The 20450-nt window shown below is 45.7% G+C and overlaps 1 protein-coding gene across 11 annotated transcripts in view; it reads right to left on the bottom strand.

Moving 5' to 3' along the window:
* The window catches only part of HPSE2 (heparanase 2 (inactive)), an 85782-nt gene that overhangs the window by 48589 nt on the left and 16743 nt on the right, over nt 1-20450 (bottom strand). For 10 of the 11 annotated variants that reach the window (XM_090145323.1, XM_090145324.1, XM_090145325.1 and 7 more), the window contains one exon: nt 19301-19462. The exons of the other annotated variant lie outside the window; for it this stretch is intronic. In XM_090145323.1, coding sequence (XP_090001449.1) covers nt 19301-19462 — 162 coding nt within the window. The remainder of the gene's footprint in view (nt 1-19300; nt 19463-20450) is intronic. 11 annotated transcript variants of the gene reach the window in all.

Here is a 20450-nt window from a genome sequence, read left to right as displayed (position 1 = left end):
AGGGATTGGAACTGGATGAGCTTTGAGGTCCCTCCCAACCCAACCACTCTATGATGGATGATTTTGACACTGCTACCTCAGTGCCAGCACCCAGAGCACGCAGGGGCTCACCAGGCCCACTGCTCCCCGCTCTTGTTTACATGTACTTGTCTGATGGGACAAAAAAAAAAAAAAGAAAAAGAGGAAAGAATATGAGAAAATGAGCACTTTAATTTCCCAATAAAATCTATGCCACAGTATGAGTCATTGTTTGCTTTTTTACACTAGTTGGGAAAGGCCTTCTGGTTTTAATAACTAATACTGCTGAGTTCAATAAAAAGCACTTAATTTAATTTAATCCAAACCCTGATTAATGCCAGCTTCCCCTGGAATTTTATCTTTGTTTTAATTTGAGCCCCTATGTTAAGAAAAAAAAAAGACAGAATGGGATAGAACTCAATTAGTTCCCCTGCTTGTTTCTGGGCAAAACACTGAAAAATGAAAGATTGACAGGTACAGGCTAAATCTGTTTTCCCCCATTCCTAAGCCTGACTTTTCCCTAAGAACACAATGTTTGCTTAGTCTTAAAAAGGGAAGCTTAACGGCTCACAGCTCAGCTTGGAAAATAAAATATTCCAGGGCCAATTAGGATCAGATTTCTTTTCTGGAACTATATTGCTTTTAATGTGTTAATATTTGAGAGATACGCTACTGTTTAATTGGACACAGAGAGCCCTGAAAGCTTGGGAGCTCCAGCGTTAGAACAGGCAGACTTGGTGATGGATACAGAAGGAAATAATCTGGGATAAAGCCTCGATAAGAGGCTGACATCCTTCCCCTACAGTTGTGCGCACATATATTTACTCAGATCCATATCTTAGATAAATAACCAACAGTAACGAGTTTTTCAGTTGGAGTGGAGATATCCAAGAGCTGCTGATTGCTCAGCTCACTGCCCGCTGTCTACACGGGGACAAGCGCTGCCCAGCATTACAACAACCTGTGACAGCACCTGGGTTGGGCTCTCCCACATCCCTCACCAGTGCCTGAGCTCCATATAAACATTTCCCCTCTTTTCGCAGCCCTCTAACTTATTCTGTTAGAACTGAGCCAAGGTCCCACCAAGCCAATAGTTTTTAATTCTGTGATGGTGTACTGTCACAGGCATCAGCAGAGCATTTGCTCAGTGCAGGCTCTGCGTTGCTGTTTTACGACACTAAGTCAGACCTTCCTGCTCCCACAGGGACTCACAGCCCTGCCCTGCACCTTCAAAGAAATGCATCCCCCATGCTTGTTGGGTAACCCTTCTCTAATAAAAATTAAACAAACAAACGTAATAAAGAGTTTTATTCAGAATAGAGGCCAATTTTCTGCTAATGGCAGCATTAAGATCCTAAAAGGGTATTGAGTTACAGAGCAGTAAAGCCACAGCAAACAGGCTGTGGTTCTAAAATAGCTACAGGTGCCAAAATTAAGGAGGACCAAATTACCAGTCTGGTTCCAATGCTGGCCTGCAAATACTCCACGGGACATGAGAAATGAATGGCAAGTGATTGTTTTCATATTAAGTTGTTTGAGCATTAAAATGTATTTCATTGTGCAACTTCTATATTTGCTCAGTTCCCAAAACGGCGTTATTCACCTAATGGATTAATGAGAAGACATGAAGCAGAGGGGGAAGGTCACACAGAACCAGAGCGCATTCCAATGACATTTATAGAAACCCACACTGTTTAGCTGTGCTGAGGAAGACCACACTGCACTGAGCACTCCAGGAGGGGCTGAGCACCTGCGCTGCTCAGCACACACAAGGACTCTAACCCAAACCACCGCCTGCGTGCAGATGGCTGCAGCCTGAAGCTCCTGGGGGAATTTTGCCCACCAGGAGATAGGCTACGTCAGTCTCCAACTCCTGCAGAAATGCTCCAGACTTCTCAAACTTACTCTGCGCCTGCCCTGAGTGCATCTCCCTCACTTCTGTGCTTCCTGTTGAGCAGCGCGAATAGAGCTGGGCTACATAAGTTCTTTACTTTTCACTCAGTACTTCTTGGATGTCTCAGTGCTGCAGCACCAGGTCACACAGCTCAGGATCACCATGACATCGAGCATGGGCAAAGAATGACACTGCCACAAGAGTAGAATCATAGAATCATTAAGGATGAAAAAGATCACTAAGATCATCTAGTCCAATCACCAACCCATCTCCACCAAACCATGTCACATCTCCACATTTCTGGAACACTTCTGCAGATGGTAGACCTGTCACCTCCCTGGGCAGCTTATTTCAGAGCTTCATTGCTCTTTTTGAGAGTGAATTTTTCCTAATATCCAACCTGGACCTCCACTAGCACAACTTCAGGTCATTCCCTCTCATCCTATCACTGTTACTCAAGAGAAGAGGATTGACCCCCAATACCAGAAGCTCAAAAAGACCCACAAGGGGCACTGAGTCCAATTCCCAACCTGTGGGAGTCCCTCAATGGGCATAGTATATTGAAAATTGTGAGGTTATATTTTAGTATGAAGATTTAAACCACAAGTACTTGCATGTATTGAAGTGTCCAATGAAGCCAACATTTTCAGAACACTCTAAATTCATTAGTCTGGTATGACTGGGGAACAAATAAATGTTTGCTGAGTGTAGTGGAAACAGGTTGGCTCCATGTATTAAAGAACAACTCTTGTGCCCAAGTTTCCAACATGTTAATGTGCTTTGTATTATATATTCTCAAGTTCTGCTCTCCATTCACATTATTTGGCTCCCAATGAAGCTTTGGGCTTTGCACAAACAGTAATGCAGACAACTGCAGTATTAAAATCATTTTAAATTTTCTGATAATCTCTGCCTGGCAGAAAGTGCACAGAAAATAAAGAGATAATTACAATAAGCTGCTGAAACAGTAAACAGCAGTTATTTCTTAATTCAGTAGCCTCACTGTGTGCATGTCTGAGCTTATAACATCCACGAGGACTGCATGTTGGTTTAACCTATTTTGCAAAGCCCAGGAGTAAAGATTAATTTAACTATTTCATAAGCATCTCCCGCAGTGGAAGACACTTTCCTTCTACAAAGAGATTGTAGGCAGTCCAGGAAATTGCAAGAGAGTCATGAAAACAGTGCCACATGTGATGTTTCTGATACCAACACAGATAAGTCAAGTCACAAGTTTCATGAAACAGATGCAGTAGGAAGTGCTTTTCCTTTTACTAAATTGAAAGCAAATAATCAGAAGTGTGTTATCTCTAATTACTCCAGAATATTAATGATGAAATATTCACTGAAGATATATACTGGGACATTTTTATTCAATTTTTTTTCCTACTCATTCATATAAATGAGTTCAAAAGCAGGGAAGTTCTGAAAGACCTTTTTAAGTAACAGCTGACAGTGGTTTTGTTGACATCCAATAATGTGGATTCAAGTGTATGAAAGGAGAAATATGATGTCTGTGACCCACTTTCAACCCCAACGTGAAATCTGTCCTTACTCAGTGTCACCTCTTTGCAAGGACACAAGTAGCCACAGTCCCTGATCAGACCAACCCTGCAACCCATGCATCTGGGCTGTGCTGAACTACAGGACTTCTAAGTTGAATAGGCTGCTGCATCTCCAGCATCACAGAATTGGTCGAGTTAGAAGAGACCTTTAAAGGCCAACTGGACCAACTCCCCCGCAATGAACAGCAACACCTACAGCTCCATCAGGTGCTCAGAGCCCTGCCCAGCTTGACCTTAAGAGTCTCCAGAGATGGGGCATCCATCACATCCTTCCTTTCCTTACACTCCAAGTATCCAAGGGACTCCAGTGCATAGAAGAGATGTAAGAAAGAAGGTTGGTGGATGCACAGCCAACAAGCGCCTGAAATTTAGATGATTTGCTGCTTTCTTCCCCTTAGTCTTTCACCTGGTCTTTCAGGTTGAGGATGGGCTGTAGCCAGAAATCCTCTACCAGAACATGCTTTGAAGACATAACCTCAGCTTGGAATACAAGCTACAAGTATCTGCTTGCTCATTTCCAGTAAAACACTGGAGGGACATCAGTCTTCAGTTTCTGGTCCTCCTACTCCTTCTCCACTTTCTCACTATGGCAATGATAGCACAAGAACATTGCTATTTCTTTCCTCTTCTATCATCTGCTCAGGATCCCATTGTCCACCAGCTCACACCAACATTGATGGCTTGGAGAGAAGGACCACTTGCTGCATCACAAGCATTTTTACTGTGCTATGTTTTCTGTTTCTCCTGACCCACCCTCCCAGCTCAGAAAACTCCACTGATACATTAAACTTCCAAAAAAAAATGCCAGCAGCAATCGAGAAGTAACTACCCTCAGCAATCAATATATCCTCAGCACAGCACTGAAGTGACACAGGGCACAGAATAAGCAATTACATTGGGTGAGGGCATCCGGATCATGCCCAGGTGGGGTTTTGTGTGGAGACATGTTGCAGTGAGCCCTCAGCCATGACCTGCACCACATTTCCTAGTGACAATTGTGTTGCCAAAATGCTCCCAGCTCTGGAAACATTACTGCAGGTCTCTCGTGGTATGTTAATCACACAGACAGACCGACTCGCATAAACACACCATCGTCCTCACCAGTGCCCAGCACATCATAAATACAGCTCCTGAAGTCGGCCATTGGTCACTTGTCCAAGGGATGGTGCTGTAAATTCAGAAAGCAGGAGAGCCTGCACAGGAACAGCTCAGGAGAGACAGCTGGTTCATTTCTACATCTTACAGGAAAATATTTCCATGAAGTGTAATGTTTGGAAAATGTCTAACAAGCCAGTTCATGCTTTCTACAGATTATGTGGACTTAGCATTTCTGTTGTCTATACTGGGATAGATGAATAGAGAGATAAAAGGAGGCATGAAAACATAAGACACTTAGAATGCAGGAGAATCTACAGAATGTGCAAAAAATGTAGGAAAAGCTAAATAAAAGAATAAAGACAAATGAGATATTGCTGAGGCAGCAAGGGAAGCAGCAAGGTCCCAGTTCAGAGGTGAGATAATTAAATGACAAGTGAGGCAGCTCTCACCAAGGCAGCCTGGAATTCACCAGGGAGTGTGTGCACACAAGAGTGAATGCCAAAACAAATCTATTCTGTGGGAGGACAAGGGAACCCCGAAGTACAGCTCCAGGAACTGGCAGCTCATGCCCCAGCCATGGCTTGGGGAGCCAAGGGACATCACCCAGCAGAGGAACGCACAAGGAAAAACAATGGATTTGCTTACATCTAGGTGAGAAAGATGTTCAGCCTTCTCCCCTTCTCCACTCTATTGCTAAAGACTGAGATCCTGATCCTGAGAAGCTATGACATGGAGTGCCTTCCTGCTGATCCTGATTGAACACACACTTCAGAAGGGAACATGAAGGACTTGCACAAGCTGCTTGGGATTTCTCAAATATGCATGTCTGCATAGAGCAGCAAACCTAATCCCTTTTGGGATGTGCTGGGCTTGGACACACTCAGGCCAACTCCTCTCTGAAATCTTGCATTTCCTTCAGGTGCACTAGGAGCAATTGTATAGCACATGCACAGTTGGTCCATCCAACACTCCCCAAGAGGGTCCAAGCCCAGGAACGCATCATCAATTCCCAGACAAGCAGCTCAAAGCTCCCATGTATGTGGGCATTCCTTACACTTCCAGATGTTTGGCAGCCTGTCAGGACTCCCACATATGGGGACACATCTGGACTTCCCAGACGTGTGGCAGTCCAGAGTTTCTGTACACGCAACACACATACTTTAAGACCCATAGACACTTGAATCCATCTAATCTGTTTGGACAAGAGGACAGATCTGGGAAAATCTGGACAGATGACCACATGAACAGAAGACTATCTCAGGAGATGTGGATGGCAGGGAAAGTCAGTGGCATCCCAGAGTGGCACAGCAGCCTCTCCTGCTGCCTCCTACCTGGGAAGGATCAGTGCTAAACACCACCTGGGGGACAAACTCTGCTGTGACAAAACTGGGCTGTCTTCACACAGAGGAAGGAGTCACTCCCAGCCCCAAGGGTCTTCCAGAAATAACACAAACCTAATATCTCACACCAGTCAGTCAAGAGGACTACAGAACAGATTGAAGAAGAGTCAAACTCCCATCCTGTTCTCATGGAGCCCTCCTGTCCCCTTCCAGATCCAGTTCCTCTCTTGGCGTGACAGTATCCTCAGCACCGAAAGCTGCTCCTTACAAGCCACAGTCATTTTGACAGTCATATAATTGTAAATGATCCAACCCCTTGATCAGTGCAAATGTGCAGCCTATGCCTATTTCTTGTAGATGCTGGTGGAAACACAAGGGTTCATTTGCACAGCCAAGCTTGGATACATAGCTGCTCCCAGCAATGCATCCCTGCCCTCCTGCACCCCATGCTTGTGAGGGCATCACCCTTCTGCATGCTCCTTGTTATCCCCTTAAGCCACATTTTACTGATGTTTGCAAAAGGCATTCTCTAACTATAGAAAGAACACTGTCTTTCCCATGAATACTAGAAGAGATGTGCAAGAAAGTACTCTATTTTCCTCTGGAGACAACGCTGGAGGAGGCTGGCATGCTCAGCAGCACTTGGGCTGCATGTAAGCAGGTCAAACTACAACGTGCTTCAAGAAGAAAAAGTCCAAAAATGAATTTTAGAAGGACAAATCCCTTATGAAAAAGCACCCTGTGCAACAAGCAGCCCTCTCTCCTGGGCAGAACTCAGCCCAAAACGTTCCCAGCCCCATTTGGTCTGTAAGGTTCCTGTCATCTTCTGTCACACATTATTAAACAGATCAGAAACAGGATCTGGGATTACAGAACAGACTGAACTCAGGACATCAGAAGACACCTGCCCTATAAATAGGAATCATTTACCAATTTGGAACAACGCACACATGTTTTGGCAACAAATCAGTCAATAAAAGCAGAAGACCCAACATCAGAATTATTCTAACGCTATTGTTTTAAGATGCAGAACAACAACTGACATCACAATGACTTAACCCTTCACTTCCCAAATTCCCATCTCTCCTATCTGTGCTGAATATCCTCCAAGATTTACCCTTCCTGTAGCAAGTCCACTACTATTGCCTAAATCTGTCTTTCTTTCTGAACTGGAATACTGCAGACTTTCCACTGCAAAAGGTTTCAGAAACAATTAGTGATTCTGTGCACTGTCTGATTTGTTGACACTTGGGTTTCTAGGAAAAATTAACACAAACATGCACAACAGCCTGCATAAGAACAAGGCAAAGCGCTGCTTCCAAACAGGTGCAGCCGATTATCTGAGGCAACGCTCTGCCTGAAAGAAAAAAAAAAACAACACATTATTTTCTTCACAAATTTTAAGAGCACTAAAAAATTCCAGATAATGGGAAGTCCCTGAAGCTTTTAGAAAGTGTTTTCTCATAGCCCATACCTGGTATGACAGCTGCTTCTTTGCAGCTATGGGGAGTTGTGGTTTTCCATTTGTGAAAATTCAAGTGAAATCTATCATTTTTTGGAAAGAGTCAAAGTCCTGGGCTTCTCAAATATCTTTACAGGTTGAACATTTGGAAAGGATTCAAGACTCCAATCAGAGCTTGAATATGTGGAAATATTTAACTCTCTAAGAAACAGTATATAAAATAAGCTGTTTCTCCACTTGATGACTATTTCAGGATTGACTAATGGCTTGTCGTGGTGCCAAACACCACGGAGATGGCTCAAGAGGATAATTTCTGAAACTTGAATTTGTGGCATTCTATCAAACAAAGATTTCTGTGACAAAACCCAAGATCTGGGAATTTATATACAGCAAGAGCTTAAATGGACTTTTGGACACCAGATTTCAGAAGTAGCTCTACCACATTTGCTCAATGAAATCTCTCTTGAATCTTTTTCTAAGGAATGAACAAGCTTTAAAATAAAAGAGGAAAATAAAGACTACTGTGTCAAACACATGTCCCTCCTGGGAAGTCCTTGCATTGCAGCTGGTTGATCTCTGGATCTCATTCTGGGGAAGGACGTGATGGTAGGATGAAGACTGCATGCTGTCCTGCTCAGCCCATCTCTGGGGGTTACCAAGTCTTAGCCAGGACAAACCCATGGTCTGAGCTCCCCCCAGGGTGAAGGGTCCATTTGGCCAAATTACAAGCAAAGGCTAACAAGTTCCATTGGGCTTCAAGGAGCACAAAATTGCTGTGATCAGCTCTTCTTTAGCTGACACATTTATGTTACACGTTGGTTCAGATTATGAGAATGGAAAATGCCATTAATGTAACATAGTTTTTCCTCCTGCTTGATAGAGGTTAGAAAACCTAACCTAATAATTACCATACCAAATCCATAACTTCCATCTGAAACAGTTTCAGCAAGAGCCCTGATTCAAGGGTGACTGACTGTTAATTCACCTCATACCTAGGTAGAAGCATTCCAACATATATTTTCAGCATTATAAATCTGCACAATATTAGCCCAGGGTTGTCCTTTGTTGGGTTTTAAATCACAGGTTCTCTTTGTGCCTTTCCTTGCTAACATTTCATGCTATTTGCTGGGAGCTTGTTCTTCCCCTTGTTGGTACTTGCACACTCTGATCAAGTTACTTTTAATTTTCCCTTGGACAAAATAAGCAGATGAATCTTACCAGAATCTTGCCTATAACTCTGTATTTCCAGGATTTAGTCACATTTATTGCTCTTTTCTGAATACTTCCTAACTTGACAGCATCTGTTCTTCTGTAAAATGAACAGGAGAACAGGACATAGTGCCTAACACAGTCTCACCTGAACCATCTCCAGAATTAAAGCTTCCCACCATCTATCTCCTCCAGGACTCTCCTCGGGCACAGGGAGGAACAGAGCCTGAATTCACAGCTACTGCTCTGCTCCTTCCCACCCAGCTGTTGGAAGCAGCTCCTTTTTCATTATCCACATCCGATCTCCAGTTCTTTTTTCAAGCACTTCCACCTCACAAATACATCCTGTACCCTTTGGTCTTGTAAGTCTAAATTCACAACCAGTATCAAAGCACGTGGACATCTGTAAGACTCAGGTTCCACTCCCAGACTTGGAGCTTGTTAACCACAGGAGAGCAGGAGGCAGGCAGCAGCTTTCCCACCAGGTTGCTGACACAAAATATGAGATAATTGAAGGCTTTGGCACAGAGAATGCAAAGACACAGCAGGTGTTAGAGCAATGATGTCTATTTCATACCTTACCATTTTAAAACAGCATCGTGAACACAGAGAGCCCCAAGACTGTTTGGTTGCATGGGACAGCATCTCCGTGGGGTCCCATATCCCAAATCTCATAGTTGGCTGCCAAGTAGGCATGATGCATCCCAGCACCCTGCTATCACAGCAGCACTGCCTTCGGAGAACCTGGGGACAGCCTTTTCCACATGTGTGCTCACAGACAGCAGCACCTTCAACATCAGATAAGCGCCATATAAATAGAGTCACACCATCCACGCAGCATAATGGAACACCCCGAGGACAAAGTATGATCTTTGAGGTCCCTTTCAGCCCAATTCATTCTGTGATTCTATGAAAGGGACCCGCTCAGGGATCTTCATGTCTGATTCCTGGCTCCACATAGGATCACCCAAAAACATAGAATCCTAGAACATTCCAAATAGGTGCATAGAAGCGGGCTGCTCTGCCAGGCAGTAGTGCCAAGGTCGGGCAAGGAGCAGTCCACACCCTGGTATGCTCATCTAAATGCAAAGCCTCCAGAGGTACAATTCCCACTTCTGCTGCTACAGACATACACACCCATGGTTACAGCCTCCTGCTGAACTAAGGACTGTCACTGTGCCCAAATTCCTTTTCTACATCTTAAACAGCATATAAAGGCTCACCCACCCAGAAAGGCTGTGGGTGTGTGCATGCCAGAGAATGCCAAGGAACAGTTATACAACATCAAAAAGCTTCTAGAAGGACCTTCTGCATTTGGTACAACAGTTACTTTGTCAGACATCTAAACAACTTATTGGACTGTGTCCCCTCCACCTTTTCCCCCTCCTATTAGCCTCCCAGCTAATCCCAGAGCTGAATTGGTTTCCTCCACTTAGAGGCTCCACTCAAGTTTTTTTTTTTTTTTTTCCCTAGGACTCCCATCTTTCTCTTTCTTTTCACTTTACAAATATATAAATAGTCACATCGTCATACGAGACAAGTAGAGACTGACTCTTATGGGTAAAAAAACAGATGTTCCCCAATCTTCCCTAACAAAGTAATATTTTATATATGGCTCTTCAATGGATTTATAGCCAATGAAGGGATGTTACTACATTAGCTCATGGAGGGGGTGGGTGATAAAAACTGGAAAGGAAGAGCCAGACAAGAAAAAAAGAAGCTATCCAGAGCGCTGCAATTGGAGAAGCATGACAAATGGGCAGCACAGTTTTAGAGGGCTTCGACAGCAAGGCAGATTGCCTGGCTGGGAGTGATTGTCCACAGCTGGAGCATCGCAGAGACCATCTGGTATTTCTTAAACATGCTTTCCCCAGGTGATCCGGCTCTTGGAGTGCCCCAGCAAAGAGAAGAAAAAAGGACTGTAAGTCTCAGCCCCATTTCTAGGGCCACCCTAATTAGTTAATAGAATTACAGTTGACTGGCTTTGGTTTCTCTAATAAAAAACTCTGGTTTTGCCACCTTCTTGATAAAAAAATAAAACACTTAAATTCATAGAGTCTCTCATTTCTTCAATAAAGTCAATGACTGTGTCTCTTGGCAGAGTGACCCAGTATAAAAGTTAATGAGGGGAAAAAAAGACCCAAGGTTCTGTCTGAACACCTTGCAGCCTCACTCTTCTCCCACCCTGCTCAACCATGCTTCCACACGTGTCTCCTACCCCCAGCATACCCCTCCCTGGTGTGGGACTTGGAGAGCCTCTCATTTCCAGGATTCTGATCCTTTCCTCAGCTCAGAAAAACATTATAAAATTCAATTAGCAGTGCGTGCCACAGGCTGCTGTCCCCACAGAGAGGAACACAGGCAGAGTACGCACCCCTCCCGACACCCACGAGGCTGCCCCATCCCGAGCCAGCAGCGTCAGGAGCTGCTAATGAAGAGAGGCAAGAGCAAGCAGTAAATAATGAGCAAGCGGACAGATGGAAAAAGGGTTAGCGCGAGCAGCCGGAGAGTAGAGCCTGGGATCCAGGCGCGTTCCCACCAGCAGGCAGTGCCCCTGCCGAGCAGCACAGGCAGGAGCCCCACTCCCTTCTCCTGTTTTCCCCATGACCCAGCCCAGCCGCAGAGCACAGGGCTGTCAGATGTATCCTGTAGAGCACAGAGGAGGCAACCGCCCCACAGCCACGCTCCGGGCTTTCCAATTCCCGGCTGCGAGCTTTCCAGCAGCGCATAAATACCGGTTCTGCTATTTTTCACGGGGAGAAAATATGCCAGGATGGTGGCTGAACCTGGTGGTCCTCCTCTGACCACAGAGCCATTTGTTGCTAAGTCATTGTTTGCTAGGAAATGCTTTTTTAAATTACAGAGGACTAGCCACACGCAGACTGTCCATATAGACACGTGTCTCCAAATGTGTGCTGGAGAAAAACTGGTGAAGCTGGGCAAACAAAATGTGGTCTCAGCTAGAAATACACACACGAGGTGCTTCAGCTTCTCCAGGCTGAGAAAAATTGTAAAGTAAATGACTGGGTCAAAAATACTGAGCAAACAACTATTTAAGTGTTTTAGACTGCCAAAAGAAATGTATTCCAGCACCATGAATGCAGGGAATTATGGATGGAAACCATGCAGTGATATAGACAGCAAAAAGAACAAATGGATTGTAAGGCTGAAAATACATCAACCAGTTGGGAATTACTAAGAGTAGAAAACTGGTAACATGAAAGATATGAAGGGGAAAAAAAAAAACCTCATGGCTTCTGGAGTTAGGAGGCATTAGTTTTGGAGTGACCAACATATATGCACTTTGTTTTAGGGAAAAAGATACGATGATGAACTAATGAGACGATGATGTACTTGAATTTATTAATAACCAAGAGTTGTGCTAAATAACATCTGCTTTAGATAAGCACTGGTAAGTCACCCATCCCAGATAATTTGCACCTCTGAGTGCAGTAATGGGATCTCTGACCTGTTGACACTAATTTTTAATAAATCTTGGAATGCCAAGTAATTCTAGAAGGGTAGGAGAATGCTAACCTCACACCGGTGCTTAGCAGGTCTGTCTGACCTGGGGAGCTGCAGGCAGGCAGCCTGGCATCAGACCTACACTAAGCAATTAAAAGCTAATATGAGAGTCCAGCAATAATTCATCATATTCATGTTTCAGCTAATTACCAGCCAACACGTGTCGTATAGAATCAAGTTCCATCCAACTGGTGTTACGACTTTTTAAGAACATGCATTAGTAAGAATAATTTGGCATAACTAGATGGAGAAGAGCTCCAACACCACAAAAACACTGATAGCCTGCTTCCAATCCCACGACTCTGTATTTTATCATTTAGATAAACGTAAAATCCTACGAGGCAGATAGCACAAGCAGGTTAGTAAATAACGGAGAAAACAGAGCGCGCTCACCCTGCGATCTGATTTGTATGGCTGCATGGCCATGGGCCAACAGTGCGTGCCTTAATGCAGCCAAGTGCAAGATAATACACGTTCGGGAGAACAATACAGAGCTCGTATCAGCAGGATGGAAGTCTGTCCAGCAAGGCCACAAGACAGGCAGAGCTACAACAGGAGTTCTGCTTTGGGCTATGGGATCAGGGAGATTAGGACCCACTGGTAATTAGGGACCTTTAACTGCCCACACATTGGCTGGGGAAGGAAGACATCAGACACAGCCTCACATTGAGTTCCTGGAACACGTGGAGGAAAAAACGGAAAGAGGAGATGGGAAGGGGACAGGAAAGGAGGCTCCTCAGCATCGGTTCCAATCAAATCACAAACTGAACGACTTGCGGCACACGAAGAGGTGGAAGTTCCACCAGACTGGTACAGATGAGTGCAGGCAAAACCAAGCACTCAGAGAAACCACTCGCAGCAAGGCTCCCGAGCGGCAACGAGGAGACATTTGATAACTCCATTAGTGGGAAGAGGCAGACCAGAGAGTTCGTCACCTCCTACGTGGGGAGAAAAGGTTAATAGATGGGTTTATGCCACTGAATGCCACAAGCCCTCCCGAAGCTGTTAGTGCGTGTCAGCCCTCCCCCTCCCACCACAATCTGTTTTCTGTTAGGTTTATGGGTTTTCTTTATTCTCTACGCAGCACCCAGAGCTGGCTGGTTCTGGTAATGACATTACATGTTATAACGTACGTGTAATTGTTGATTCTAAGATACACAATTTATAAAATATTTTTCCTTATGAGACTCATTAAATAGGATGGTAAATTGAATTTAATAAATTCTAAATTTGCCATAAGAAGCCGTATTCCCCACAGTTACAAAAGAAATGGCCAAATCAGATAATGAGAAAGCCAAAGTGTTGCTCAACAGACTAGAGAGTGTCACCTGAGAAAGAGATTCCCCTCCCTGACCTCTCTCACACACACACGCCGTCAGCACACAATGAGTTGTAAAACTGCTAATTAGGGTAAGAGAAGGCAGCCATCCCTGGGGGTTGGCTTGCAGCTGTCTCAGGAAGCAAGGAGGTATAAATCGGGACACGAGAAAGGTATTTCACGAGAGCCAACAGCTTGCAGAGCTGCGCACAGAGCCGGAGCTGAAATGTTTCTACCCATCTGTTGGTTCAGACTTTGTGAAAAAGGATAACCAAGACCACACAGTTAAAAGCAGCAGGGTAAGACTGAGTTATCGTAGTGTAAGAGCAGAACAAAGATTATTTAAGTTTGATGTCTCTGAATGGGCCCACTGCCCATCAGCAACTATCTCTAAGAATTTCTGGCAGACAAATGAGGTTTCAGAAGACTGGGAAAGGGCAGATATAGTGGCTATGTTCAACAGGTTGAAAAATCAAGGAAATTGCAGGCCAGTCGACATAACTTCAATTCCTGGAAAAAATGTTGAAACAAATTAAACAGTCCATCTGCAAGGGAGGGCTGGAAGCAATAGGCACATCATGTGAAGCCAACCTGCTTTCTCTTTGACGTAGCAAAAGGGTCTCATATGTGCGATAGGGGCAGCAGATGTTATATACCTTTACTTTCGCAAGGCTTCAGTTCGAGTTCTGTAGAACATCTTAATTAGCAAATTAGGGAAATAGAGTCTAGATGAAATTCCATACGGGGAACGCACAGCTGGTTGGGAAACCGTACACAAAAATGCAGACATGAACAAGCAGTACTGTGCCAATAAAACCCATGGCTGCATGGGGTATGCAGACAGGAGTGTCACGCAAAGATACGTGAAACAATCCTGCTGCTCTTCAGCTACAACACTGGGCTCATTTTGAGGCAACTCCCTTCAAAGAAGCCCAGACCAAGTGGGAGAGCCTAAGGGAACCCAGCAAAACACAGAGTCAGAAAAGAAAAAGCAGAGTGCTGAAAGGGACCTCAAGAGGCAGAATCAACCATGCATGTGTCATTCAACTTGAAAATAGCATGGCCATGAACAGAAGAAAGCCAGTTGTTTGGTGTTGAGCACAAAAGTCTTAGGGGAAACACAATATTAAGCCTCGAATATGTAAAAGATTTCTGCGGGGAGAAAAGGAGCACTGTGAGCTGCTCTGCTCATCCTCAGGGAGACGACATGGTGTAATGAGCTTAAACCAAGCCAAGAGATTGTAGAAAACCCAGCCTCACCGTGATAGCTGCACCCTCAGGCTGGCTGCTGAGCAGGGGATGGACTCCCCATCACAGGAGGTGTGAGAACAAAGATAAAGCCACGTTGTGTAGGTCTGTTAACAACGATGCCCCAGAGAGCAGTGCAACGCTGGTGCCCAGCCCCTGGGCTCCTGCAGCCTGCTGGCTTCACACAAACATGCCCTGGGACATAATGTATTTCAGCCAAATGCCCTCAGAAAGCCGCGTAGCAAAAACAAACATCCACTTCGCTTCAGAATGAGCTCATATAAACAGCTGATAAAGACACAGAACCACTTAGTTACAAGGGAATGTTTTTACAGCGTGTGTTTGCCAGCACCATCCCTGCAGTTCAGATGCTGACATCTCAGAAGACACCTGCAAACCATCTCAAAAAGGGACTCTGCAGTTCTGCTGGTCATTATCTACAGGCTCAGTACAGATAACACTTCTACAGCATATTGCAGTTTTCCTGATCCTTCCTCAGGAAAATCCCACAGTGTTTCACAGCATTTATATTCTCCTTCTCTTCCCCACAGGGGCTAACAACATTGCCATCCTCCTTGCAGTGACACGACTCCTCCACCCGTACCTCAATGCGCTGTGTCAATCAGTGAGAGGAACCCAGACATAGTTTTCCATGCATATTTAGCTTTGAATGCTGCTTTTCCTGTGTAAGCTCTGATGAAGGCTCTGAGCCCCCAGAGGTGTGCTCTGACTGTACCAGCTGGTCAGATCAGCAGTGCTGCCTCTTCCCAGCCACCCCTCCCCAAACAGGGCCCAGGTACAGCTGACTTGCCATGGAGAAGGCTAGAAGATGCCCTCTTGAGGTCCTTTTCAGATTCATTCTTTGCAGTGCTATGGATAACATGAATAACATTATGGTCTACAATGGAGGGGAGGGCACACAGCTTTATCTTAAGCCTGTCTCACAAGATGCACCCCTCCACTCCAGCCCTGCAAGTCCTCAGTGAAGCCTAACTATAAATAGGGATAGAAGTATACACCTAGGGCTCAGCAAAATGAGCTGAGCATCCTGCATGGGCAACAAAAACACACCTAGCCCACACCCTGCAAAGAGAGCCCCAAAACACGTCCCACCAGCACAAGGGTCTCTGCCCTACAGACATATTCTTCTACAGGACCACTGCCCCCCAGCACAACAGCATTCTGCAAGATGCATACAACTACTGGCCACCAGGGGAAGTCTGCAGGGAAACACACATATCCCACGTACTCACCCTGAGCCACAAGACTCCCTGCCAAAGAACAAGGAAAATTCTCAACATTACTGAAAAGAGAAGAAAACCATACCTCTGAAAGTCAGCTTCTTGTTTGTAAGCTTCACGAAGATGTGCTGCCCTTGCTCCTACTCCACGCCATCACACAAAACGTTCTGTATTTCTTCATTAGGAAAAACAGGTGCACACATCCTCACCCCACTCCATCACTATCACCTTATGTACTCTTACAACTGACCCCAAAGAGAACTTCTACTTGGCTGCTAACATCTCCAAAACTGCTTCTGTCCAAGAAAAAACCTTCCACGCAGCTCACAGCCTCTCTTATGGCAGAGTTTGGGTTAGCTAATAGCCTTAATAGGACTAATTGGATGCCAGTGTGAAACACTTGATTGCAACTTGGAAACAGATGGTGAAAGCCAATCTCTTGTAGCATTCACCTCTGTTCCCAGCAGCCAACCTTGGCCTGAGTCCCCTGTGCCTCTCAGTAGGATTGGGAGCACCACACACAAGAGCCCTTTCCTCCATCCCTGCTTTTGGGGGTTGTTTCCCACAGGTTGATGGAGAGGGGTTCCCAGCACCCACCCTGTGGGTGTTCTCTGACTTTCTGGTGTGGATGTGTTGTGGCAGGATGGCCTGCAGGGCTGTCATCACAGCGCTGCTGGTGCAGTAAGCGATCTGCTTTGTGGCCACAAGCAGAAGGCAGAGCAGAAAGAGGAGATGCTTTTCTGCTGTTCAGAAGTAGGTCCTGTTTTGTTTCCTCAGGATGGGAACTCCTGAAGGCAAATGCACTATTTATGGTCCATCCTTGTACTTTGGGAAGCTCAGTTATGCTTAACACTTCATGCACATGTGGGAGGGGGCAGTTTCTCACATATGTCTGTTGACCTCCTGAGCAATTCCGTCTTCCATTAGGCTTAATGGAATTTACTTAATAACAGTGCTGAAACCAATCTGTGTGGCCTCACCCCGTCCTAGGGCAAGATCCAGCATTCTCCCCCATCCCACCAGTGGTTTCCATAGGGCAGGCAGCTCTGTGTGCCCTCCTGCTCCATCGCAGCTGCCCCACAAGCACAGGAGACGCTGACGTGCGAAACAAGATACCTATCTCCCAGCAGCACAGGGAAGCAGCAAAGATTAATAAGCCTCAAAATGTTATATAGCATTTAAAGAGCACTATCACAGATCAAAGGCTATCGCTCATCTCAGGGAGGCAGGTGTAGTAAGCCTGCGGAGATCACATACAGAAAACAAATGCAAGATGCAAAGAGAAAACTGCAGACAGGAGCAGAGCTCGTGCTTGTCTAGAGGAATTGAAGTGGCCTAAGCCAGAGAGCAACATGTGTTCCTGGAGGAGCAAGAGCCAGAAATCTTGCCTGCTTTCACTCAGTCTCAGTTGTGTCTTAGCGCAGAAAACACATTGCATTTTAAGACACTCTTACCTGGGAGGTACCTGCTGCTGGGAGCAGCTGAACTCCCGGTGCAGGCACACAGCCTGCAGGGTGGCTGGGAGCACGCTGGGGACTGCGTGCAACTGCTGAGTGCATCCTGGGCTTACACTGCAGCAGGTCTGCAGAGCCACACAGAGCAGAGCATGAGCTCCATGAGACCGAGGGGCTCCTGGGCACCTCCCTCCTTGTTTTTGGGGATCCCTGGGCACTCCATCCCTGTGTGCTCAGCCCTTCCATTGGGGACTCCCTCCAGCATCGCACAGAAACGTGCAGAACAAAAAGAAGTCCTCATGCAAACTCTGCCTGATCAAATCTGGAAGGTAAGGAATGCCCTTCTGCAACAGATGTACAACCCTCTGCCCACCCCAAACACCAGATCCATCACGGGGAAGGGAAATATTTACACAAGTTAGTAGAGTTCCAGTTAAATATTATGCTTAGCTGTCTAGAGCCCATGTTCTCAGACGATGTCTATGAAATAAAAGATTAAACTTCATAACAATTATGAAGTTGCTCTGCACACATTCAGAGGGAGTTAAAGGACATTAAAATAGTTCCTTGGGTAATATGACAATGAAATTGCTCTCTCTTTCCTGGGGAGTTGGTGCTAAACCCTTGTGAACCCTCCTGTAAACACACTTGGAAAGGGTAAGAGCAGAGCTGATAACCAGGTAGCACCTCTGCTCCGCGGGTTCTGCAAAAAATGCAAGCAATGCTCGAGGGCTTTGAAGCAGCAAGGGAAGGAGGATAGGGGAGAGCAGCTTCTCTTCTCAAGGGAAGTTTGTTTAGTGGAAAGTAAGCAAGTTGTCAGGGGAGAAGCTGACAATGTTGATTCCAGCAGTTGTACTGGGAATAAACAGCCAAGTGGATTACGTTACAGGGAATGAGAAATGGTTCTGAGGATCCCATTTAAATGCTGGGCTTTCAGGAATGGTATGGTTCAGCCACACTCCTGGCCCTGATGCCCATGGGCTGAGCCTGCAGACAGACCTACTGTGGCCATCCCTTCTCTGCAGGATCCCCAAGAGGGCCGTAAGCCAATGTCCCCAGAGGGGACAGAGCTCCCTGCTGTCATGGTTTGGGGTTGGTTGGGGTGGCAGCAGTGGGGGGCTGTGTGGGACCCGTTCCCCTTTCCCAGCCTGGCTGTGGGGCCAGTATGGGGCCCTGCTTCCCATAAAGATGGGATGGATGCCTCCCTGCCTTCCGCAGGAAAGGGACCCAGTGAGAGGGGAAGGGGATCGCGCTTGATTTATTGGCCTCTTCCTCCTTCTCATCGTCTGTGGCTCGTCCAGCTGTAGCGATAAGGACAGCTATGAGAGGACACTGCTGGCTGCTGGGATCCCGTCCTCCTGCCCACTCCCTGCCTGCAGACATCAGTCCTTTACAAGCACCATTAAATGTGTATCCAAAATGTGGCAGTCTCCTCCATCCTTTGAGATTCTGTTCCCTGGATAATACAAACAGTTGCCAGAAAAAGAGTATCCTCTCAGCTCTGTCTGGGCCATTATCCCTTTATATTTGCTCTTTAATATTTACTGGGTTCACACAAAGTGCATGCTCTGAAAAAAAAAAAAAAAAAAATCAGCTGCAGCTTAAAGGACTCCAAATTTAGTAATTGCTGCAGCCCCACCGAAGTGAACAGTGAGCGGGGAGATCACTACAGCACTTCACATGCTGTGGCATTCTGCTTAGATCAGACTGCAGGAAACATTCTGTCCAGTGGCACCAATTCTGGAGTGCCCACTTCAGGGGCCCTGTGAGTCCACCACAGTTTCCTCAAAAGCCGTTCCCTCCCAGCACCCAGTAACCTTGGCAGGAAGCAGAGGCGGCCAGAGATGCTGATTCACATAGAGGGGAAGCTGTGAGTTAGCAAGAACTAGCCACAGTTCCTGGCTCCAGAGCTGGTCTTGCAGCCTTACCTGTTAGTGTGAGGTTGCTGTATGTGTTTGAAAACTGCTCCTTTAACAAAACCAAGTGCATCTGAGCTGCCTTTTCCCTCTGTAGCTCCAACATTATGTCAGGATGCTGGGCGATCTTACAGCCTTTCTGCTTATCCAGGGCAATGTCACTGCGAACAATGTCTATAGCAAAAGGGAAAGAAAAAAGGGAGATGGCCAAACCTCAGCTTTCATTGTCACCAGACGCTTGGATAGAACCAGCCAACACGACAGCCATACAACCATCACTCAGCATAAGCAACCCCTTGGATCTACCTGTCCAGTGAAGTTCCTCTGCTTAAGTCTTCTTTTCTCCCACTGAAAGCCCAAATCATTGCCTTGAATAGGCTCACACAACCTACCGCCCCTTCCATCTATCACTGGTGGATGCTGATTTCTCACAATGGAAATCTCTTAAAATTATGACCTCTCTCTGTCAGGAAAGTGCAAAAGTATCCCAATATTTATGTTATGACCCTGTTGTTGGTGTACTTGACACAAGATAATGAGAAAAGACTAAATCCCATTCTAGTGACCCTTGGCTTCTGTCTACCATTGCTTGTCAAAGACAGTGAAGAAGGCTTGCTCTTGCCCTGTGTATGCTCACTGCTGGGGCTGGGTCAGCACGGTTTACTGCTCTCTAAGCAGATCTCTTTAAACTTGTAATACCTGACATCCAATTTAGAAGACAGGAAGCTTACTTAACAATTGCTTTCTCTCCACATGAGCATTTTGTAAGTCATATTGTGGAATACATGATATTCCCTCTCCTAGAATAACTCACCCACTGAGGAAATGAAAAGATTGGGTAGCAGTGGGGGGACAAGGATCTAGTAAGAAGTGGACAGTCCCAAAACAGGAGGTGGGCAGTGCAAAACAGTCCTTTCAAGGCCATTTTCTGAGCTGAATAAACTCTGTAACGTGCTTGGATCCAGAGGAACCATCTGTTGTGCTGAATTCTTACAAAAGCTTCGGCGGCCAGAAGCGATAAGGGATGATGGAAGTTGGAGTTCTTCCACCACATTGCACAAGGTCAGGCTTTGCATCATGACGTTGCCCTTTCCTTGGTTTTATTCCCATCTAGCTAGTTATTTCTGAAGGAGCTTATTGTCAGAAGAGAGATATGCCTGGC

Source organism: Phasianus colchicus, chromosome 8, assembly GCF_987193195.1.
Source record: "Phasianus colchicus chromosome 8, bPhaCol1.hap1.1, whole genome shotgun sequence".
Classification (NCBI taxonomy): domain Eukaryota; kingdom Metazoa; phylum Chordata; class Aves; order Galliformes; family Phasianidae; genus Phasianus; species Phasianus colchicus.
Note: the sequence above shows the minus strand (reverse complement) of the source record. Positions and strands in the feature narration are given on the sequence as shown.